At 33.9% G+C, this 23,920-nt stretch overlaps 3 protein-coding genes across 8 annotated transcripts; all 3 read left to right on the forward strand.

Moving 5' to 3' along the window:
- The first annotated feature begins 3,247 nt into the window (after nt 1-3,247).
- Nucleotides 3,248-12,952, forward strand: LOC145609682 (uncharacterized). 3 transcript variants are annotated; one of them, XM_081665133.1, is made up of 11 exons: nt 3,248-3,574; nt 4,998-5,634; nt 6,886-6,971; nt 7,062-7,552; nt 7,693-8,157; nt 8,234-8,879; nt 8,985-9,215; nt 9,325-9,449; nt 10,098-10,525; nt 10,698-11,889; nt 12,483-12,952. In XM_081665133.1, exons 2-10 carry the CDS (start codon nt 5,122-5,124, stop codon nt 11,883-11,885), a joined length of 4,173 nt encoding a protein of 1,390 aa, XP_081521259.1. In that variant the 5' UTR covers nt 3,248-3,574; nt 4,998-5,121; the 3' UTR covers nt 11,886-11,889; nt 12,483-12,952. The 3 variants fall into 3 exon arrangements, with proteins under 3 accessions (XP_081521259.1, XP_081521260.1, XP_081521258.1); XM_081665134.1 differs by lacking the exon at nt 12,483-12,952 and having other exon boundaries at nt 10,098-10,325; nt 10,413-10,525; nt 10,698-12,472; XM_081665132.1 differs by lacking the exon at nt 12,483-12,952 and having other exon boundaries at nt 3,249-3,574; nt 10,698-12,472.
- Nucleotides 12,953-14,041: 1,089 nt separating this feature from the next.
- On the forward strand, nt 14,042-18,001 carry LOC145609683 (uncharacterized). 2 transcript variants are annotated; one of them, XM_081665136.1, is made up of 5 exons: nt 14,042-14,190; nt 15,569-15,704; nt 16,360-16,444; nt 17,404-17,487; nt 17,579-18,001. In XM_081665136.1, the coding sequence occupies exons 1-5, from the start codon at nt 14,157-14,159 to the stop codon at nt 17,714-17,716; spliced, it is 477 nt and encodes a 158-aa protein (XP_081521262.1). In that variant the 5' UTR covers nt 14,042-14,156; the 3' UTR covers nt 17,717-18,001. The 2 variants fall into 2 exon arrangements, with proteins under 2 accessions (XP_081521262.1, XP_081521261.1); XM_081665135.1 differs by having other exon boundaries at nt 15,569-15,703; nt 16,347-16,444.
- Nucleotides 18,002-18,766: 765 nt separating this feature from the next.
- Nucleotides 18,767-22,192, forward strand: LOC145608722 (uncharacterized). Of its 3 annotated transcripts, none has more exons than XM_081664327.1 (6): nt 18,767-19,061; nt 19,557-19,634; nt 19,778-19,853; nt 20,462-20,535; nt 20,671-20,741; nt 21,812-22,192. In XM_081664327.1, the coding sequence occupies exons 1-6, from the start codon at nt 19,017-19,019 to the stop codon at nt 21,864-21,866; spliced, it is 399 nt and encodes a 132-aa protein (XP_081520453.1). In that variant the 5' UTR covers nt 18,767-19,016; the 3' UTR covers nt 21,867-22,192. The 3 variants fall into 3 exon arrangements, with proteins under 3 accessions (XP_081520453.1, XP_081520455.1, XP_081520454.1); XM_081664329.1 differs by having other exon boundaries at nt 18,768-19,061; nt 19,502-19,634; XM_081664328.1 differs by having other exon boundaries at nt 18,768-19,061; nt 19,507-19,634.
- Nucleotides 22,193-23,920: the final 1,728 nt, after the last annotated feature.

Genomic DNA, 23,920 nt, shown 5'->3' on the forward strand with positions numbered 1-23,920 from the left:
TACAATATTTTCTTACCCAAACAAATAATAATTACTTTGTTGAAGACTAAAATTTCAAACCTCAATAAAAGTTGGGGGTTAGAGTGTACTCAAGTAATTAGAAGTAGAGATTAGTCTGTGCTCATTTGTTTGTTAATATTATTTTTCATCGATTGCATCTTTTGTACTATCAAGTAAAATATTACTTTGTGGTTTTACCATCACTCAATTATAATAAAATTGCTTACATTACTCTAAAGTACAAAACTATGTTACTCGGACTCTTCATTTTATCTTTGAATACTCATGTCGGATTCTTAACACTCAGACATGGGTTTGACACTAGGACACTTCATTTTAGTTCAAAATCATAGAATTTTTTCACAAAATAACCGAGTCAAACACTTGAACACATACCCGTGTCGGACATGGGTGCATAAATCCAAGTAACATAGGTACAAAATAACAAATAGATTCCAACACAATTAGCTGGCTTGAATATGTGATTAATATCTCCGAGGCAAATTTTGTTGATCCCCGGGATAACATACATACAAAGCAAATGAATATGTGATTAATGTCTTCGAGACAAATTTGGTTGATCCCTCGAGTTAACATACAAAGTAAATCAATATCACATCCATATATTCAACATCTAAGACTTTATTTTGTATAATATACACTTCATACTAAGTTGAGATCAATTGGATGAAGCTCCCATATTTAAACATTGACAAAGGTGAGATAATCACCTTAATGGATTATCGACAACTCATTAAGTCATATGAAAAAAAAAGGAAGATGACTTGAAAGGTGTGAGGATAAATAAAAATGACGTAGAGTAAATTGAATGGAGTTTATATGGACTAAAATAGTGGCATCAAATGCTTTGCTTATCTATAGTATTTAGTCCAAATTGGTGGTTCCATTTATTCTAAATAGTATTAAAGGTTATTTATGGCGAAAGAAGTACAAAAATTGTCAATTGTTTAGTTATAACAACCATCACAAAAACCCTTGTAAAATATAACAAGTTGAACATGCCATTTCATTTATGGAATTCATTTAACTTATAGGCGTTATAAAATTAAATTTGTCTACACCATTGTTCCCATGGCTCCTTGTACATAAATACAATAAAAGAATAATAGTGTATGCATAGTTTAACTCTGATTCTACAAGCTATTAGATTTTTTATTTGCTTTAGAGTTCAGACTTTGATAATTCAACTTGGATCTGACTAGAAATTCTAGCACTCAACTCCAATCCGATATATCCACATTATGTTGACTGAAAAACTAAAACATGAACCTTGGTTTGCACTAAGGCGTGACCCTTTGTAGCGGTTGTAATATTTTTTTTAACGTATGCATACATGCCTCCCTTAAGGATTAGTAAGAAACAATAAATATTATTTCTATATTGGGCAACACTAGTTTGGAAATTCACGGAAAAAACGCTCATCAATTGAATATATTATGTTCAATTATTTTTAAATGTCATGTACATTATATTCCCTTTGATTTTTACATTTGTTGATGTAACACTTTGACTAATTCATCCAAAAATAAGTTGATATTTGAAAATTATCAAAAACCTTTTATCATAACATTTAAAATACCAATAAAAATTACGATCACAATTCATATACGTACTATACAAATAACGCAAAACTCAACCTAGCACTACTACAAAGTACTCGTATTATGAATCAAAGAAATTGAAATTGCAAATTATATTTATAGTCATACATGTGTAAAATTATATAAATTTGATATTTTATATATATATTGACTGAGAGGAATCAAACTCATACAAATCTAATATATATATATATATATATATATATATATATATATATATATATATATATATATATATATATATATATATATATATATATATATATATATATATATATATATATATAAATAAAGTAGGCATTTTTGGAGAGCGTTGGGAGCGCCACATAAGAAAAGGTATATTTTCGACCAATTAAAAATTAGATTTCTATTTTATTTTAGAATTAAAAAAATCACTCGCCACCTAAACAAAAGTGACGAATGAAATTTTAAATTTTTGCCACGTAGGAAAAATGACGAATACTAATTTATTAGGATTTTAATTATTTAAGAACACTAAATTTTATCATTTATATTTGTTACAAAACTAAAAATTATCTTTAGATATTATGATTTATATTATTTAAAAAACTAAAAATTATATTTTGATATTTAATAAATATAAATTATCATTTGATGTTAATGGTTTTATGTAAATATCTGATGATATGATATTTTCATACAAAATTTTTAAAACTTATAATGCAAGAAAACAATTAAGATATCACCAAAAAAATATTTATATACAAAATGTATATAAAAATTCGTGCATCGCACGCCACATAAGCAAAAGTAATATTTCGACCAATGAAAAATTAGATTTATATATTAATTTAGAATTTATATTTTCAGTCGCCATTTAAGAAAAAATTAACAAATGAAATTTGAGAATTGAAAACAAAAAATAGTAATTTAAGATTTAAATAATGAAAAAAAAAACAAAAATTATCTATTATATTATCTTTTACATTAGGATTTATATTATTTTAACAAATAATTAGAAATTAAAAAATATATTTTGATTTAATGATTTTATCTAACTATTCGATGAATGAGATAATATTTATTTCAATTTATAAATTCAAGTTCTATATACGTAAAATTTGAATAAGAATAATTTAAAACTTAACAAAATATTTTATCTTAAATTAATGTTAAAATAATAGAATAGAAAATAAAAACAAAAAATATTAAGAAATTACAAAAAAAATATATATATATATATATACAAAAATGAAATATTTAAAAACTGTGCATCGCACGAGCTTACATCTAGTATACAATATTACATTCAATTTTCCGTCAAAAAAAAAAAATTACATTCAATTTACCCGTTTTTATTTATTTATTTACAAGTATTTTATTTTATTTTTTGATAAAATTTTATTTAATTTTAAATATTCATAACGTTTTTTTTAAGGTGTTAAGTACGAAGTATAAATTTTGAAAGACCCTTGACTGGGCAATTGACTACTGAATCCATCTGAACCCTAGCCCTTACCCGCCACACGTGTAAACCACACTCGTGAAAAAAGTGGTCCCTATATAAATCTCCACAATTTGCAAATCCAAACCATTCTAACTTCCCATAATTTCACTTTTAGTCCCTGAATTTTGCTTCATTTCGCTTAGCAGTCCCTCCCCATTTTTTTTTTGTTGAAGCGAGAAATTCAATCCCCAACTCCATAACTTGGAAGAAAGAGAGAGAAAGTTTTAGAGAGAGAAAGTTTAGAGTTTTATAATTTCTCTGAATAAATTTAAAATTTAATTTAATTTAATTTAAAGTAATAATTTTGTAATAATTTTAATAAAATTTGATAAATAAAATTTATAAATTTAAAATATAGTCGGTGACGAATTTTCAGTTGCAACACCAAACACGCCCTAATTTCTCTCTCCTCTGCTCGGCGGCCGGTGACATTGCCGCTTTAATTGTCTCCTTTTTTCATGGGCGATCTTTGGATTTTTTTAAGGTTAGTTTTTTTTGGGTTTAATTTGATCTTTTTGGTTGATTTTTCAGTTGTAATTTTATCTTGATTTTTTGTTGTTTTTTTGTTGGATTTTTGATGATTTTTTACTTAAAGGGTGATGTGATTTTGGGCTGATTGATTGATTTTTGTGATTATTGAGTTAATTTGTGAGTAATTTGGGTAAAATCGATTGATTTTTGATGGTTAGGGTTTCAAATTTGTGAGTGTTGATGTAATTGTTGATTAGGGTTTGTTGCTTGTGGCCTTCTGGATTGGTGATGGATTAGTTAATGGATGATTAATTTTTGGGTGTGCAACATGATGTTGTCATAATGTTGAAGAATATGATATAATTTTTTTTTTTTTTTTTGAAATTGTTGATTTTTGTATTTGCATTTCATATTTGGGATTGTGGAATTTGATGTATATCTGTTGTGGGTTTTATGGACATGCATCATTTGCGGATTTCAGTGCTTGCGAGTTATCAATTGAATTCGCGCTTCAGTCAGCTTGTCACACTGAAATCTCAGTGAGAGAAGATGCTTAGGGGGACAGGAAAAGATGAAAGGATTGCTGGTGTTATAATCTGACCGTTTCGATTTTGTTCGTATTTCAGAGTGTTTTATCCTTCACTTCTGGAATTACAGTCGGACAGTTTACTCATTGTTGTTTTCATCACCTACTAGCTGGTGATATTATTGTGCTCAATATGGTGATTTGTTGGATTGGTTTGATTGAGATTGCTCTGCATTTCTGTCTGCTACATAGAGGGAACTCTAAAATGCGAGTGCCATTTAATTTTTTTATTTTATTGTTAAGTTGCCATGCTTCTTTGGAAACATGAAGCATTTCTCCAGGGCATTTCAACAGCGAGGCTGTTGAAATCTTTTTCTTTAAGTGTCAATTAACACTGTCTTGTTACATGGTTGCATTTGGTTATGACAGGGTTTCACTTTGTAAATTTTGTGTTGGTCATTACATAATATTTGTTTGGGGAAGGGGTGGATCATGATGGTGCTCTTAGCATGATCACTAGCATGATTGGTCCTTTTTTTAAAAATTTATATATTTATTATTATTCACTAATATATTTGGTTGGCTGTACTCATGAAATATAGCATCAGAGTTTCTAGATTTAACTAAATAAGTGGAGATACAAGGGAATAGTGTATCTTTAGGAATCAAATGGAACTGTGAAATGGAGAGGCTTCTGAGTTCTGACCTCCGACTTAATTCTTCGAGATCATAACTCTTCAGTTTCCTTACACACGACTTCTTCCTCTTTCCTTTCTTCTGTATTGTTGATTTGTTGATATGCTTGCATATGTTTATTTATTTATTTTTTTTAAAAAAAAAATTATTTGAACATGCATGATTATTGATATACTTTAATTTAATTTTCAATTGATTTCTCATCTCCTTTCAGGAAATATTTTGTATTCGAGGACACGAGGGGTGTGTACTGAGCAAGGGGGTTTATCAAAAGAAAATTGCGAAGACACGTACGTTGTAGCATTTTGTTGACCTTTTGAGCATCATAACTAGTTATTATGGTGCTGAAGAAGAATGATCAAACTGCTGACCTTTGCCAGGCAGCTGATGACAGTGAGGATCCTAGTTCCACTTTGGTGGCTTCTGAGTGGAGGAGGGGCCAGAAAGGTTTAGGACAGGGCAACGATGCCACTTTTATTAATAAAAAAACTAATATTGCGAATGAGGTGCTTTGCTCAGGTACTGATAAAGATGATAGAAGTGGGTCATGTGAGAATGGCTTAGTTAACAATCTGGATCAAGGAGTTGAGGCAGTTGATTTGAGAAAAAACCCTGGGAGTCCAGGTTTGGATTATGATATGGAAGACGGGCATTTTGATTCTAGAAAGAATAGTCAATCTTCAGAAGCTACTATTCAGAAGTTATCCGCATCACCTAGTGACAGTTTTCATGGCCAGAATGAGAAGGTCATGCAGTCAAATGAAGTAATGGAATCTGATGAAAAGTTTGAATCTTCTTTACAAATATCTCATGGAGATGATGTTGATGAATCTGATGTTGAGGAAGAAGATGTAAGTAAATTTTGAGTTTTGAGATTTTTATCCTGCTAGAATATACCGACTTTTTCATGATCTACTACACTATTCTCTTCGCCATTTTATTTATTAGCTGTCATTTCATATGCTCAGCTGGCAAGAAAATTCAGGCCATTATTGTATGAAACTCTATGCTTTTCTTGTTTAGATATTATTATCGATCTGTTGGAATAAAGTAGATATGTTAAGAACATTATGAATCAGACAAACCTGGAATGTATTAAGAACATTATGAATCAGAAATGGAATATTTAAAGTAGAGTGTTTTGAATTTAATCTGTTTGGTATGATATGACTTACTAGAACTTAATCGAGGAGTTTTTGAGTTGATTCACTTCTCTTCTGAATCTGCCTCTCTGAGTCACCCTAGTATAGAATGGGGTTTGGCACAGATGAGTTCCACCAATGCTACTCCTTGCAAATTTGCATCATAGGTATCTTCTTTCCTTTTTGGAAGCTTAGTTTGGTGAAGGAGAAGATCCCTTTAATATCGGGAGGGAAGCTCTAATCAGCTGTCATTTTTGGTAAAACTACTTGACAGGGGAACATCTACTTTAAAATTTTTCAACATTGGTGTTTTGTTCCAACTGTAATTTGTCCAGAATTTTATGCTAATCATCCTAGTAGGGCATTAAAGCCCTTAGATATGACATTTGGATAAATATAGTTCAGTCATCCTTGTTGAGAGCATTAAACCGTATGACACCTGCTTGTTTCTTTTATAACTAATTGCCCATGGGGCATGGAAGCTTTTATGCTAGTCCCCTCAATGGTTCTGAATGCTGCTTGTTGTGACCTACAATGTTCCCATTGCCATGTCCTGTTTGACCTGGAGGCCTGTTATATTTGTTGGTTAACAGATTATAGATATGCATATGCTTGTACATGCCTTCTTTATTTCTCTTTGAAGCATAAAGGCATGCCTGAACATGTTCTTGGTGGTGTCTTGTTCATTTGTCTATTGCATTGATTGAATGCATAATTTCAAGCACACTGCTAGGAAGCTAGCATTTTATTTGTTCATATTGTCCATTGCATATGTTCCTAGGTTGCTTTATTATAATCTGTATTGTTAATCATTTGTTTTCATTGTATGTAATTGGCTATATGAGTTTGTCTTGCTTTCTTTATAACATGGAAATACTTGTTTTCACATCTTGTTAGTAAGTTTCTGTTCTTGATTTCTTGCCAGACTAAGTCAGAGTTATTTTAATGGGAATATGACAGGTGAAGGTGTGTGATATTTGTGGTGATGCTGGCCGTGAAGATTTGCTAGCTGTATGTAGTAGGTGCAGTGATGGTGCAGAACACACGTATGTTTAAAGCTTTTCTTATTCCTATTTTGATCTGTTGATAATTGCTGTATTGACTACATTATAACTTGTATCAATTTCTCGAACTAGGTATTGCATGCGTGTAATGCTTGAGAAAGTTCCAGAAGGTGACTGGTTTTGTGAAGAATGCAAATATAATGAAGAACTGGAAGCACGGAGACAGGAGCCTGTAAAGTTAGGTATTACTGAAAGAAGCAAATCTCTTGGAAGGACAAGTTCTATAAATTCAGACCCTTCTACTAAGCTGGATAATAGGGACTCCTTATGTGAACGTAGTAGATTGAAAACTGTTAGTCTTAGTAGACAACTATCGGCAAAGAGGTCTGCAGACAGCATTGAAGCTGGTCCAACAGCAAAAAAGCAGGTTATTGAGTCAAGTGCAGGTTCGCCAACTGCGTTAAGTCCTAGTCGAGTGCCTGTGCTTTCTAGGGATAGTTCATTGAAGAATATGGATAAGACAAAAGGAAAGCTTTCAAATCAATATTCAACAGGCACGGAATCTGCTGGGGATTCTTCGGAAAGTGCACGTTCTCCTACCAAAAATTCTTACATCCTGAAAGGTAACTTCTCATTCACAGCTTGTGGATTTGGCTATTTTATTTTAATTTTCTTTTTCCTAAATTTTAATTGTTATTATCATCATTGTTATAACCACTGTTTTTTAGGTTATATAGTATTGATTACCTGCTTTTTGTTCCAGGTAATTTCGCAAAGTCAAATTCCTTTGGCTCCTCTAATTTGAAGGCAACTGTAAAGGTGTCAGAAGAAGTTGTTCAAAAGCAAAGGCAAGGTGGTGTTGATGCAAAGGATGGGTTAGGGAAATTGATTGGCAAATCTACATCTTTTAAAGGATTAGGACGCTCTAGTTTGACTGAACCGAAAGTCAAAATGCTCTCTCCAAAATGTGCTCCCGTTCAGGAATTGAAAGGCCAGAAGCAAGTAAGAGATCGTGGCTCATTTGAAAGAAAAAACTCCATCAAATCAGACCATTCTTTTCCTGTTCAATCAGCTGCTAATTCTTCCAAGCGTCTACCTCGTGCTGAAAATATTTCTGTAAGCAATACTCGAGATTACAAGAATGCTCAATCTGATGGAAAATCGACTAGTTTGTCGAAGCAGGCCTGCAATTTGGCTCACAAGTCACCAGAGTCTATGGGTAGTTCAGGTACTTTGAAATCCAGTAATGTTCCTAGTTATGTTGTTTTCCACAATAAGTTTTTGATAGTTAGGTTTTTTATCAGGTGAAGCTAAGAGGTCATCAGGGACAAGTATCAGGGGATCTGGAACTAGTATCTCCGCTGAAGCAAAGCCCAGCCATGGCAGCTTAAAGGAAGGGCCAGCTTTAAATTCTTTGCGGACTGCTGATGGATCACTTGTTGGTACCAACGGGGCCAAGGCAGATGGGCATGACAATCAGACTGAAAAAGCACTAGAAAATAATGTAGGTCGCTCTAGACAAGGTGTTAATGGTGCTTTGATTAGTGGAAATCGCCGAGGTGTTTCCTCAGATGTTTCCCTGTCGAGAGTGAAGGATGGGATGCATGAAGAAAATAAGTTAAAGGCTGCTATTGAGGCAGCAATGCAAAAAAAGCAGCACATTTTTAAAAAGAATAAGATACCTGAGAAACTGAATGAGTTGTCCGTGGCAATTAGTCAAGGAAATCAGGAAGGAGATGCAGTTCTAAATCAACCGATGGATTTAATTGCTGAGGAAGCAGTTCATGCAAGAGATGCAGGACTTTTCAGCAATACATCAAACTCTTTCAAACATACATCTGTGAGTACTGCAAAAGAGTTTAAAGTTTACCCTGCTGATGTTGTCCTTTCTTCTGAAGAAGACCCAGTTCTCACATCATCCGCCATCCCTGAACAAGAGGCTGTCTGGCAGTATGAGCTCTTTTCTCAGGCCTTCTTTCGTAATCTTTGGCAGATAATAGGTTTGTTTTCTTTTATCTTGTATTTTGCTGATGAGATGCTTGCTTGTTTTTGCAGGGGTGGTTTTGAGATACATAGAAATGGAAAACTTTCAGATGTATGTGGTGGGTTTCAAGCACATTTATCAAGTTGTGCATCTGGAAAAGTGCTTGAAGTGGTGAGTAAGCTTCCGCAGAAAATTGTTTTTAACGAAGTATCTCGACCATATGCGTGGCCTATTCAATTCAAGGAAGCAGGTCCTCGCGAGGATAACATTGCCTTGTATTTTTTTGCCAAAGATCTTGAGAGGTTTGTGCTAGCACATTTTTTCTTCGATTTTCGTAGTTGAAGTACTTTTGTGGTTATACATGTAATTGCTCTGGTCTTCATTTTGATGCCTTTGTTGCTTGTGTCCCAGTTATATGAGGAGTTACAAGAATATGTTGGAGTATATGATGAAGCATGACTTAGCTCTTAAAGGAAATGTGAATGGGGTCGAACTCCTTATATTTCCATCAAACCAACTTTCTCATAGATCACAGCGTAAGTTCCCAAAGTCTACATATTTTGATCTTTTGTGATCTTATAATTGTTTTTGATGTGTACAATCTTAACTGCTTGGAGGCAACAGTTCCTAAAACTGACCTAGATTGACCTCTCTAATCTTTATGCGACAACACAATATGTTGTTAGCACAGGGCCTTGCCGAACAAAAGGCTTGTTACCAAGCAGGGTAAGGTGTTGGATTTACAGACTAACTGTTTCTTTTATCCTTGCTGATTCCAGACTTTTGCTTACATCTTCTCTGCTATGTGTGAAAAACATTTGTATAGTAATGTCCTATGACTGTCCTTTACTTCTTGAGTGACAGAATGAGGTTCCTCTTCCACAATCACTTTCTTGGTTGTTTATTACTTTGCTGTTATTTCGTAATTTGTTCTCTCTCCTTATGATGGGTTGATGCTGCCGTTGTAAAATGCTAGAATGCAAAATTATATTTTTGGCGTTCTATGAAGAAAATATGCAACACATGCTCCATTCATTTGTGGCCTGATCTGTTAGGTTTCTTCGCTTCTTAACATTTTTTCATGAGCTGTCTTGTTATGGGTGGTTACTCTTTAACTTTAACTTAGAATTGTTTTTGATAGGTAGTAAAGAGTTGTGCTAATGTAATTTGCCATTCTTCTGCAGGTTGGAATACTTTATATTTTATGTGGGGGGTTTTCCGTGGACGGAGGGCACGTTGCTCAGATGACAGAAATGCTTCTCTGGAGAGGCCTGAAATTTCTGTTTCTGTTCCAAATATGGTCCCTAGAGACAAAGATGTTTCAGCTGCTTGTCTCTCTGAGGACACATGGTTGCAGAGGCCTGCAGTAGAAGACTTGTCTGTATCAGGCAATGATACTGTTGTACCAAGATGTGAGGCTCCAGTTTTAGATGGGTCATCTCTTCAAAAGTCTGGCAGTTTGTCTAATGGAGATTGTTCTGACCAGGGATATAATGTAGGTAGGACCAATTTGAGCTCACCAACCAGCCAAGGGGACCTTGATAAAATAACTGAAAAATGTTCTTCAGTTTTAGGTACAGAAGCATGCTCTGTGTCACGGACTGCTGCTCTGGTAATGTTTGGTTTCCTTGATCTTATCTTCTTTATTTTCGGCTCTTTTGGTAGGATTTACTTAGATAATGTATCTTCACTTGTTGCATTCCAGTCATACTTGTCCTTTATTTAATTTGTTATGTACTGGTTTCATGTATGTAATCCTGACTAGTATCTCCCACTGTATGTAGGAAGATCAGGATCGGCAAGACCCTAATGTAATTTTAAAGCATCAGCAGTCAACACAGGTAGTTGATAGTGGCAATAATCTTCATGAACCCAAGAAGTCACTGTCAGATCTTGTGTCAGAGAAACAAGATAATTTATCTGATTCTTCCAAAGTGCTTATGGAGAGTAAGCAAGAGGATTGCTCTGCTTCCGCTGTAGAGGTACGGGAAGTGCTGCATACAGTATGCAACAAAATGTATGAGAAGTCTGAGAATCACTTGAAGCAAGAAGATCAGTTTGTGAATAACATACAGGAAAATGGATGCCAGGTGAAACTTGAGAATAGTGTGGAGCAAGTGGACAAGAATCATTCCGTGTGGAAGGATGATGAAGTCAAATTGAATTGGAATGGGGGATTAAAGCAAGAAGGGTTTGTGGATATAAATGTTTCTGTTGATGGTAGCATGGAAGCCCTCCCTGTCTTGCAATGTTCACCCAAAAGACATTCAGATGAAGATTCAAAACCTACAATAGAAGCTACTTCTGTGATCCCATGCCAAAAGAGGCCGTGGGCGGAAATAAAAGACGGCTCAGAAGGTAGTGAACAAGCATGCATCAGCAAAAGATTAAAAGAGGATGATGGTTTATATGGTTGTGATCTGCGTAGTGTTCCAAGTGCTTTTAGTGATAGGTTTGCAGCTCAAATGCGTGATGTGAGCACTAGCTCACGTATTGAAAATACATCTAATGAAGCTGTGGATGGGAAGTCAACTTTGGTGAATCCAGAATCAGCTGAGAGATGCTTCTTTCATGTGGACCCACATGCTGCTCAAAGTAACTCATCAGAAGATTGCTCATCGCCTTGGAAAGTGTCTTTGTTAGGAAATGAGAATCGGCTACCTGATGGATCTCCGAACTTGGAACTTGCTTTAGGAGTTGAAAAGAAACAGTCAAGAAAAGGAGGAGTCTTGCCTTTTTTTGCTGGGATAGTTGATAAAAAAGGTCCTGACAGGCCTCCTGACATACCATCTCCAAAGGAAGAAGATGAAGATGCCAGTGCTTCTCTCTCTCTTTCCCTTGCATTTCCATTCTCGGCTAAGGAAAGCCCAGTGAGGCCTGAGAGGCCCCTGACAACTCTGGAACAGGCGCTTCCTGCAAGGCATGAGGCAAATACTTCTCTGCTTCTTTTCAGGGGTACATCAGGCAAGTAGACAGGTCAGTTCTCATATGTATATTATTTATTTCACATATGACAAATCAATTGGTCATATACTTGATCCTTCTCATGGGTTTTTGAGAGGACCAATGCCTCGTGTTCATAACTCCACAGGATTTGTTGATATTTTACCCTGCCCTCACCCAAAAATCCCCTTCCCTTCTCTCTCTCTCTCTTTTTAATCTTCTTTTGGATGGTGCATAGGCACGGCTCTTTGTAAATAAAGAGAATAGCAGCCGTCACAGTCCACAAATGCATAATGATCCAAACTGATGTTCTGTGTACCGAAAATTGTTGTCTAGTTTTGTCTAATGTACTTCAGTTAACATTTTCTTTACAAGATAGCAAAATAAGTCTTTGAAATATTTTCTTGTTCTGAGCAATAGTAGAGGAGGATGGAATTCATACATAGTTTGTACTGGTGGAGAATAGTGTTAGTAATGACTGGTGCTTGTGGGCGAGGCCAGAGCGTAGGATTAATCTGTAACAGGTGTTACAGATTATCATTACAAACCATTTTTGGTAAGTCGCGCACCAAGAAGAACCGATATTCATGCTGTATTCTGATTCAATGAGTCTCTCATCTTGCCAGTGGCTAGGAGTGCAAGCTGGACTGTTTCTGATCGTTGGACCTTGGTTCAGATGACCATTGTTTGGGATAACTATATGAATACAATGTATATGATACTTGTATAGTTGTACCTAGATCCTTTTCCCCCAATTCTCCCTTCACCCACCCAAAAATAAAGCAAAGACAAAAAAATAGCAGCTGTATAGAAAGGGTGGGAACCGGGCTTGATATGCAGCCTGTTGTTAGGCATGCTCAATGGGAAATGCATGTTGTGGGATAAAGCATTTTGTCATCTGTAGAGACGACTACTGATCTTCGCCTGAAATTTTCGGAGTTCAAAATTGTAATCTATCTGGCTTCAATTGTTGGTAACTCATTGGTGAGGAAAAATAGATGAGAATATCATTGAATTATCTGGTTGTCTCCAAAATCCTGAGATGTGCCGTTCTTTTTTATCCAGTTGGTCAACTAGACACTTGATCATCGAAATTTGGATATTAACATGATAAGTTGCTATTGATAAATTTATTTTGTTACTTAATAATATTTACCAATTGATTTTACTATTTTATAGCTTGTTTAATAAGCAAAAGTATACAAGCATTCACAAAACACTACTCCGTATTAGGGTTCATACAAGTATAAATTAGCCAAACAAGAGCATGCAACAAAACAGCTTCCAAGTCTACAATACAAAGTTCAGGCACAATCAATCACTAGAATATTTTCTCCCCTTATAACAAAATCAAGCCTTGGCTGTCTTTCTCAACCATTTTCTTTTTGAATCCAAACTCTGCAACGCCATTCCTTCATCCATCACAGCCGTGCACACTCTGTAATAGACGAAGCAAAAACGCTGTATGGAGCAATTCGATTTTTCATCAGATTTGGAATATGGAGTGGGCTTTGAGGCTCTTATTGCTACTTTGTTATAAGCTTATCAATACAAGTAATTGCAATTCGCAAAACTCTACTAGGGTTCACATTTTTTTTTTTTTTTCCTTTCAATCACGACACAATAGTTTTTGGATATTATGAAAATTGTTTTGAGTATCATATACTTTTGCATATTCAAATAATACTCCGTATGAGTCATTGATGTGGAAACCGTGAGTATTCTATAGAAATAGACCTCTTATACTTCTAATAATAATAATAATACTAATAATTATTACTCCGTATAATAATTAGCAATCCTAATTTTTGACATTGGACCATCAACGACAAATGTCATTACCAATCGACCACCACTTTATGTATTTTTTTTTAAAAAAAAAGAAAAAAATAAAACTCATTTTTCTTATTTGAATTTACCCAATATATATGTTTTTCCAAACAATTAATATCCAATAATTCTAGTAATTTTTTCCTAAAAAAAAAATAAAACAATAATTCCAGTAATTTTTTAAAAAAGTTTTCTGGTTTTTTTTATAATTTTTTTTTATTACAAGTATTGTTTCTACTACCTTTGTTTTATATTATTTGCAATGATTAGACATTTTACCTCTCTATTTTATACAAGTACTATGTTAAATCGTTACAAATACTATGAAACGGTAGTATAAATTTCTATCCGATGGCCTACATGCCACACGGCTATACAAATGAACAATACACTACACGGCTACACCTGAACTCATCTGCCCTTCCCGAAGTTTATACTCCGTACCTCTGCTGTGTCTTTCCTCACTAATTATGGCGATTTCTCTTTCTTCCTCTGCTATTTCTGGTAATCTCTCTCCTCCATTACTCTCTTTCTAAGCTTCTCAATCATCCTTTGAGTTCTATATTTTGCTGCAAAAATTAATCAATTTACTGCAACTCACTGGCGGAAATTTTGAGGTTTTTCGAAAATCCGAAACAACGAACTAAAATTGACGAGATGATGACAGATTAATCATTTTTAGTATATTTTCTTGCTTAATTATGATTTAATTATATGCGTAGATGGATTAATTGAGCTCGTTGCTTGAAATTTTGATTTGTGCTAGAAATGAGTGATTTTTTTCATGAATTTTTGTAGTATTCTTGAAATTAGGGTATGTGTAATGTGAATGGAGTTAATTCAGATCTGATAGTGGATAGTGGACTTGCAGTATTGTAATCTGTGGAGTATTTATTATTGAAATGTATTCGTGTGTGAAATTTGTTGGTCTGTCTTTGTGGATCTGCTTTGTAAATACAGTATGACTTTTTGCTTATTAGTCCTCGTGTCTCGGTCTCTTATACTATTTTAAAATGTCCGGAAAAATGTTGTGATTGATTTTCTGTTATGCCTTTGCAAAGATTGAGTGAAGGGAATTGTGTGCCTCTATGTGGTATGCATAATTATGAAGTGTTAGGAAAATGATGTGCAAGGTTGATTTAATTCGTTTGCTAGGAATTAAATGATGCTAGGTTGATTTAATTTGTTTTCTGGATGTCTTGAATTTCGATTTGTCCTGGAATTAATTGATGAAAGGTTGATTTAATATGTTTTCTGGATGACTCGAAGTCCCAAAGATAAGTGATGCAAGGTTGATATAATATGATATAGGATGTCTGTCATCTTACTACCAATGTCCTTAAGATATCTTTTACTCTTGACTCTAGTTATTGATGATAAATATGATATGCCACTCGTTGCATTCCTATCAATTATATTGTCACAACTCACAAAAGCTCATTGTAAACCATAAAAATTTCAAACCTGCAATATATAATTAAAGAGGCAGAAAATATACGGGGACAATGATTTTATTGATAATTTGTGGGATACAATTCTCGTAGATCTCTTGATTCCTCTCTCCAGAGGGCTAGGGTTTGATATTTGTTTATAGTACGGGGCCTTGTCGGCTTATTCCATACTATGTACCTACAATGTTTGGTAGTAGGGAGGAGATGGGGTCTTTGTGACTTGTTCCATCTGAGCCTCATTAAACCCTAGATACGACCCTCTTTATATAGAATGTCGTAGAGTAAAAGATAATAATCTATGAGATTCTGAAAATAAATATCTTATTATTTTTTATATTATCTCTTTATTTACATATATTTGACACCTAATAATTAACAAAATTTCGGTGTCAACACTCATGTTGTGCCATCTACTTTTCTTTATTACAAAGGTGGATCTAATCTCAAGACTTGTGAGCTTCCATTCTCAAAATGCACCTCCTTAGGAAATATGTCCATAGTTGCTATGCCAACAAAGTCGAAGCGGTCGGAAGTGCAACATAAGCTTGCTGTTCGTGCTCAGTACAGGTTTTACTCTTGACCTTTACATCGTTGCCCAATACTTGTGTCATCTTTATCCCTCACCCAAAAATGAAATGAAAAGCTGAGAAGAAAATACATAAGTAACTTTGCTTTCACCATGGTTGTAACTTGTAATTATGGTCCCAATTCCTTGTGTAGTAATGATTTAAATCATGGATAAATTGGTTATGAAATGGATGCTGATTGCAAACCTCGCCTATATTGACCTTTTACAGTCTATAGTTCCTTCATCTCTGAATAATAGGCTATCACTGCTTACTAATTTTGACCATTAACTTGTTAAAGGGGCTGTAAGATTATAAAGTAAAATTCTCGTTGTTAGATTTAAATCCACTCTTTTTTTTAAATACTTTCAGAAGACTGTTATTTTATAGTTTGACAAGGTTTTTTCATTGTAGAAAAGTTGTGTCACATTTTCATAAAACATGAGTATAATACTCCGTAGGTGTTTCGATCTGGTGCTTCTCTCAGAGATGTGTTGAATAATTCACCATATGTTGGTTTTACTGTGGGTGAAATTATATTAAAAAAAAAAAAAAGATTGGGTGGCTTCCCCTTTTTCATTTCATTAAATTGGAGGAGAGCTTTCTTTTTTGTGTCCTTACGCTGTTCACTTAATTATGCACGGCGATTCTGAAAGAGGTGGAGGTGGTGGTGATTTCATTGCTGGATTTCTTCTTGGTGGTGCAGTTTGTGGAACTCTGGCTTACATTTTTGCTCCTCAGGTGATTTGGCTTTTGCACTTAAGGTTTAATTGCTTAACTCTTTAATCCCCACATAAGAATTCTTTGTATGTAATTGTTAATTGCACTGACCTAACATATGTATTTTAGTACAGTAAGTGATTGATGAACTAAAACATGTAGGAACTTAGCACAGCTATGTTCTATATACTTATATATGTGGGGAATTAGCTGGTACTTCCTGTAATTGTTATTTGTACTTATTTATGTACTTAAAATCCCTCTCTTTTCTATACTAAAAAATCTTTTAAGGTTTACTCTGCTATAGTCACCTGTTCAAGAATCCTAATATTCCTAAAACAAGGAAGAAAGTAAATACTTCGTATTTTAATTTGACCGAGATATCTTTTACTGCTTCCATGATTAAATACTCATTCTACGGTGAAAAAGTGATAGGATGAGTATAATTTGGGAAAAGAACCTTATCTTAGAGTGATCCATATTTTTGATCAAATTAAGAGTCCATGAATAATGTTAGACTTGATTAATGCTGTCTGTCACCGACTTGGGTACATGTCTGTTGTTAGACCCAGTTATATTATGAAAAATGGTGGTCCAAAATGTAGTGTCAGGTGTCCATATTGTTGGTTCAGATGAAGTGTCACATGTTGAAGGAAGGTTGAAGGGAGAAGGGACATACTTTTGGAATGGAGAGTATGCAACTGTTTTACTGTTCGATGTTGTGGATTAAAACTTGAAGAGTAAAAGAACTTTTGAGAATTGATTACAGATTTTTGATGACTGTTTTATGGTGCTTTTGAATATTCTTTTTGGGAGACTGATTTCAGAGTGCAGATTCTTGGGATCTTCATTGCTACTTAGTGTATGCTGTTTAGTAATTGCTTTTACAAAATGATACGGAATAGATTTGTTCTCTATAGTCTTGTTTAAGGAAAAAAAGGTGAAAGGAATCGTGATGTTTGGCTTCTTTGTGCAATCAGATTAGAAGATCTCTGCTGAATGAAGATGAATATGGTTTCCGGAAAGCTAGGCGACCAATGTATTATGATGATGAGGGCCTGGAGGTATATGTTTCACTATATAGGCTAAACACCACTATGTATCTTCATTACATACACAAATACTGAAAATTCTTTTTTGTTTGGGCAAAATCAGAAGACTAGACAAACCCTCAATACCAAATTGAGCCAATTGAATGCTGCTATTGACAATGTATCTACTCGCCTACGAGGTGGAAACAATACTGCTTCAGTGCCTGCAGACGCTGATTCAGAAGTAGAAGCTACAATGTGAAATGGGGTCATTTTAAAACATGATGCTGTTGCTGGTTTTAAGTAAGCTTTTGTGAGACTGCAACCATGATCTGCTGTTATCGTCTTGCTGAGCCATATCGATACCAACCTTATACTCCTTATTTATCCTTTTTCTTCACATGGTCTTTGTGATTACATTACTCATGAACGTCGACAATAGTCTATAAGATATGGTCTATTGGTTAAACTTGTAATGCAAACCATTGAATGAGATATTTTTGGCATCTTGATTATCTGGTCTCTTACGACATTAATGATTTCTTAAGGACTTGCTGCTGCATTACATAATTGGTGGGTTTTTTTAGAAAAAAAAATAATGTAAGTTGTTTTTCTTGAACCATGTTGCCTCGTTGAAACTGTTGACTATCCTCGGGACGAAATGAAGATTTAGCCTTTAACTTCATGGTTGGGATGTGGGTACTTAATCATTGAACCTTCAACCTTTGCCGTGATTTTCAATTTTACTCGTACTATACTAGTACTAAGTTGCACAAGAATGGGTACAAAAGTGGGTATGGATGTGAAACAGGTACATAATATGCCAATTTAAAAAATACTGTAGGAGATATGTGTACGGTTAATTATCTACTTAATATTATAATATCTCTGTTTTATATTATTTGCAACATTTTTCAAAATTTATGTATCAATCTCACATCAAGTGAACAAAAGGAAACGAAGATTGGAGCAACATCTGCCAAACATTCATAGATGATAATTGAATTTTTTTTTTTTTTTTTTTTTTTTTTTTTTTTTTGAAGGAAGGATAGGATAATTGAATTTAAAACACAAAAAACAATTAAAAACGAAGTAAATTTATTGAAATGTCTTATTAAAACGTTTTTCAAAAAAAAAAATGTCTTATTAAATTATAATTTATTAGCTGAAATTAAGAGAGGAGAACACTTTTCATAACATTTTTTTTCCTAATAAGTCCAAAAAAAAAAAAAAAAAAAAAAAAGGAAAATTCCTAAAATATTTGGAGCAACATGCGCCGCACGTGTACAGTAGATAATGGATTTTTTTTTTTTTGCAAAAAATTTTAAAATAATTCTCTCTCTTCAGTACCTCCTACAGGCAAAGCTACAATCCCTGAGAAATCCTGCGTTTCTCCGTCTTCCTTCCCCTTAACAATACAAATCTAATTTTATTTTATTACCTCTTTAATTTTTTTCTGGGAAGAACAATAACTTACTTTAATCGCAGTAAAAATTCTCAAATGAAGTTTGCAAAGATTATAACTTTATTAGATTTAGAATATAACATAATCTCTTCTTCAGATGGAACACAATGATTACACTTCTTCTACCACCACTTCTTACAAGGTATTCAATATTCATTCTATGCATTTTAATTTAATTGCATTTTAAATAATTAAATTACTTTTCTTGCTTTGATGTAATTATATAATTCTAGTAAGATTTTTGATTGAATTGTATTATAATCTGTTAAAATTATTCTGGGGTTTATCTGATTTTTTTTTTATTTCCTGCAAAATTTGATGTAAATAAGGTCAGGAATGTAAAAATTAGTGTTATTAGGGTGAAGAAATGAAGGAATTTTGAATGTTAAGCACATATTGTGAATCTTTCTTGAACTGGGTTTTTGTCTTGGGGCATTAATCTTCCTCATATTTGACTTAATTTCAATTTTCTTCTGTATGTTTCGTTTGATTTGGTTTAATGTGTAATTGGGTTTGTGTAATTGGGTTTGTGTAATTTGGCATTTTTATTGTTAGAAATCTGAAATTTAACTTCCGTTTAAGTTTAGGGTTGTCATTGCTGTGAGATGTGACCTAATTGGGATTAATTATGACAAAGGATTATTACAAGATTTTGGAAGTTGATTATGATGCATCGGATGAGGATATACGATTAAGCTATCGAAAGCTCGCTTTGGTGAGTTTAATCCTATATTGTCACTTTTCTGAAGAACTAAGATGGTTGATTTTGTAACTTATTGGCATTACTGAGTTTATGCAGATTTTCTTTAAAATTTAGCTGTGTTGTTATGCTCACATTATTCAACATTGATTTCATAGAAATGGCACCCGGACAAGCACAAGGACGATAGTGCTGTTACTGCCAAATTTCAAGATATTAACGAAGCTTACAGAGGTATTCTTTATGCTAATTACTTTAAACTAACCGAGTAACAAGGTACTTGGAATTGAACATTTGAACCCACCAATCTATTTATGCATTTGACCGTGACATTATCCCAATCGTACTTTTTATGGGGAGATGTATCCCTTGTTCATTAATCATTTGATTCTCTTATAGTGCAACTTTCTTATGTTGTTTGAAATTGATAGTTTATTGTGATTAAGTTGGGTGAGAGAAGCTGCATTCTGTGGTTGCTATGTGATTTTATTGTCACTGGTAACTTCATTTATTGATATCGTTGACTGTTTTTTTCGTTCTAAGAGGAAAATTTCCACCCAATCAACGCAAATATGTCCATTGTGATCATTCACTACTACTTTCAAAACCAGTGACTGCTCTTGTTTGCTGTATTTTGGCCATTCTGTGGTTGTGCTTTTTTGAAACAATGTGTCCTGCTACTTCTTTCTAAAGTTCTTTAACTAGTGGTCATGATTGAGTATTTTTCGCTGGCACCTCTTGAATTCCAAGAAATTTTTCTCGATTAATTTTCCACCCTGCTTTCTAAATCTAGATTCTCATTTCTCACTCTTTTCTTTTGTTCATCTGCTTTGATTTGTCAGTTTTGGGTGATCCTACAAAACGACTCGAATATGATCTAAGTGGGGATTATGAGATTGATAAGTACTCTCTGCCGGTAAGGTTATCTATACACTTTAATTTTGTTCTTTGAGACTAAACAAATTTGAATGCTTTCTGTGTTAATGATTATTGTGTGGGTTATGTTTGTTAATTTGTATGACTAATTAATTTATTTTGATCCTGAATCCAGGAATACCTTGCCAGGTTCAAAGGAATGATACTCACCTGCAATGGTCTTGGCATCAATCACTCTTCTCTTTGGTATGACATGCTAAATCTACTATGGAATGACTTTCTGTTCTTTTGTTGCTTCCTCTCCTATAGATTTGGATTTTTTCACGTATTCTTTTAGCTTAGCAATTAGCAAGTAGGTAATCAAGCACCTAGCTTGGTAGTTCGACGAAAAAATGAGTTTATTTTTTGTGATTGGGCATGGTGGTTGAATGAGTATTGGACTGTTCAATGATTGTGAAATTTGGAATTATATGGCTGTTGAACATAATTTTACTAACTGAAAGAAACTGGAATCTAAAAGGCAGAAAACAGCTCAACTCAATCTATAATTTTGTGAGTATCCTAGTTGTATTTAAAAGGAAGAGGTGAATATTTTATCATGATTAATATCTTATGTAGGGCTTTAGTTCTAGAGCCAAGACCATCTCTGATCCTTCATTGCTGCCAGGTTTATGTACTCTGCTTTTGACAAATTGTAATCTCAAAAAGAACTTAAAACCCAAGTAGAAATTATAATGAAATATGTTCCTCGTGAGACACCACTGTGCATGGTAGCGAAGGCGATCATGCATGTGGGTTTACCTGTGGAAATTTGTTGTAAATGTTCTAAATGATGTTGAAGAAACTGCTTGTGTTTTCTGTTTAGAAGTCAACTGCCCTAGAAACTTTATCAAACTTATGTTGAAACTCTTTTGATTTCGAGCATTAGCTCTTGTGGTGTGGACTGGGGACGAGTATCTTTACTATGATAGTTTGGTAGTTACCCTTTCTAGTGCTATGAAGTATAATCACGTGACGAAAGCCTCTAAGTCTGTCAGATATCCACAAACAAGTAATTTAGTAGAGGTGGTCTCAAAATGTAGAATTGATTTCAATATATTCAGGGATAATCTCATTTGTTGGTGCATACTCAAGTTTTCCTTGACTTTTACTCACTGAAGACTTTTAAAAGAAGATTAAAAATTCACTCAGTAGCAATATCAGTAAGACTTGAAGATCATTTGATGAATGTTGTGCTCCAGGACTTTGTGCACCTTATTTCTCCGAGGTTACCTTCCCGTTCTTTGCAATTCTCATCCCATTTTTATTTGTTGTAGGTCTCATAATCAACACCTCAAAGATGCAAATGAATGTGAAGACGGTAAAGGTTGAGTGTCCTGCCATTTTTTTCGGTTACCAAACTACAATTACAAAGAGTGCAGCCCTATGATTAGTCTTTAAACTTAGGAGAGGGAGGGTGACATGAAGGACCAAGTTGTTGTTGTACTTGTACAATAGTAAAAGAGAGTTGTTAGTATTTTGTATCTGGGTGCTATTATGGTTTGCACAGCATGTTAGGGATTGAAAATGGCTATAGAGTAGTAATGCCAAGGTGCAGTAAATGCGATATGAGAAATTTCATTCTTAACAATCTATTGCTCTCAGCTGAGCTCATTCTCTTGTACTTATGAAATAAAGCTACCCTGTAGCACACAAAATTTTCTGTTTTAGTATGTGTTGCATGAGAAAAGAACATACTTCAGAATAAATGGTTAAGCTTAGGTGATGCTGTTAATCGTTGTGACAATGATGCAAGGTCTGTTTTGAAGTACAACTTTCACCGATGATTTAAAAAGTCTTGGTAGAAAGTTGAAGGAGTGTCTCCTCCCATTGGGTCGATGAGATATATATACGCCATATGAACCATAGATGACACCAGACTCGACTCTAATTTGCAAAATATCTATGGAAGGTCATGAGTGACATCTTTTAGAGTTCTGTAGGGGTGAACAAAATCTAAGCGAATATAGAAAGTTGTATCAAAAGTTTTGGTAATGGTTAGTAGGACCATAGGTATCAAATACAAGATTGGTTATCACAAAATATGCCTTGGAAAATATCTACCGCACATAGTTGGAAGTTTATGTAGCAAAAGTAAATTGTGACTAACAATCTTCGAACAAGAGTGGTATAAATTGAATGCAATTCTCAAAAATCAAAGAATCTTCCCCATAAATTTGTGTACAGGAATTTGTTTTAAGAAACCTAACTCTTGCTCTAGTACTTGGTATTGGTTGCTATCAATGTTTTCAAATTGTGGACGAATTACTAAATACCTCTTATTAAAAATATCCGATGCTACTGCTGTATAAAATGTCGTAAAACTTTCACTGATTTAAAAGAGAGGAGTCCACGATGACCGTTGCGCAACCGAGTAGGGAGAGTAGAGTCTTTTGGGACGTCCATGGGTCATGCCTCTAAAGTCCAGAATGAGCATTTTGATTTGGAAAGGAAATGGCTAGTTAATATGCTCCCATAAACAACTACGAGTACAAAGTATGAAGTATAAACAACTTCAAGAAAATATGTTGGTATATACTGTATATTCTACCTTCACCCAATGAAATTCTAATAATCAAGAGATATATGAAAATTCTTAGGACCATAATCAATGAATATAATTTTACAACTCTACGTAATTGAAAATGGCTTTTAACTTTTTTTTTTTATTAACTTGCGTTACCTGGCCTCTACTCATAAATACTTAACGTCATCATTCTTGTCCCTGTTTATATATACTTCGTATGTATTATGCAAGTATTTTATTTTCTTTGGTTTAATTAATATCGTATTGTCTCACTTCTTACCTAAAGTAGTACGAAACATGCATATGGTATTAGTTTATATGCTAATATCATTTTTGCACCTATTACTAACAATTTTTTTAAAATGGAGGGTGTTGTTAAAGTTGTCACGATATCACGAATAATAAACAACAGAAGTAGAAATAACAACACCATTTTTTTTTTATTTTTTATTTTTTTTTGGTGGTTGCAAAAGTGGGAAAAACACAAAAACACAAAACAAAAAAAACAGAAATTAACTAACAAACGGGGGTGAGGTAACCCCAATTATGTCCTCCACTCCTCCCAGATTAGGTTCCTTATTTCGATTGGACGGATTTTATTTTACAATTGTATATTAGAAAAAGAAGTATCATGAAAGTCAGAGGAACAACTTTGAATGAATCTATTCGTTAATTAATTAATTTGTTAACATTTTAAAGTGGTGGACTGGTGGGTAGGAAACAGGGACTTAATTCTTCATTCTTAAAAAATTTAGCTCTTCAAAGATTCTAGTGGCCAATCTTATTTGACTTCAATTGATCAAAGATTAAGCATCATACTCAACACAGTATTGCACATTTGCACGCACATTAGCTCATT

This window comes from Chenopodium album, chromosome 23, assembly GCF_948465745.1.
Source record: "Chenopodium album chromosome 23, dcCheAlbu1.1, whole genome shotgun sequence".
NCBI lineage: Eukaryota > Viridiplantae > Streptophyta > Magnoliopsida > Caryophyllales > Amaranthaceae > Chenopodium > Chenopodium album.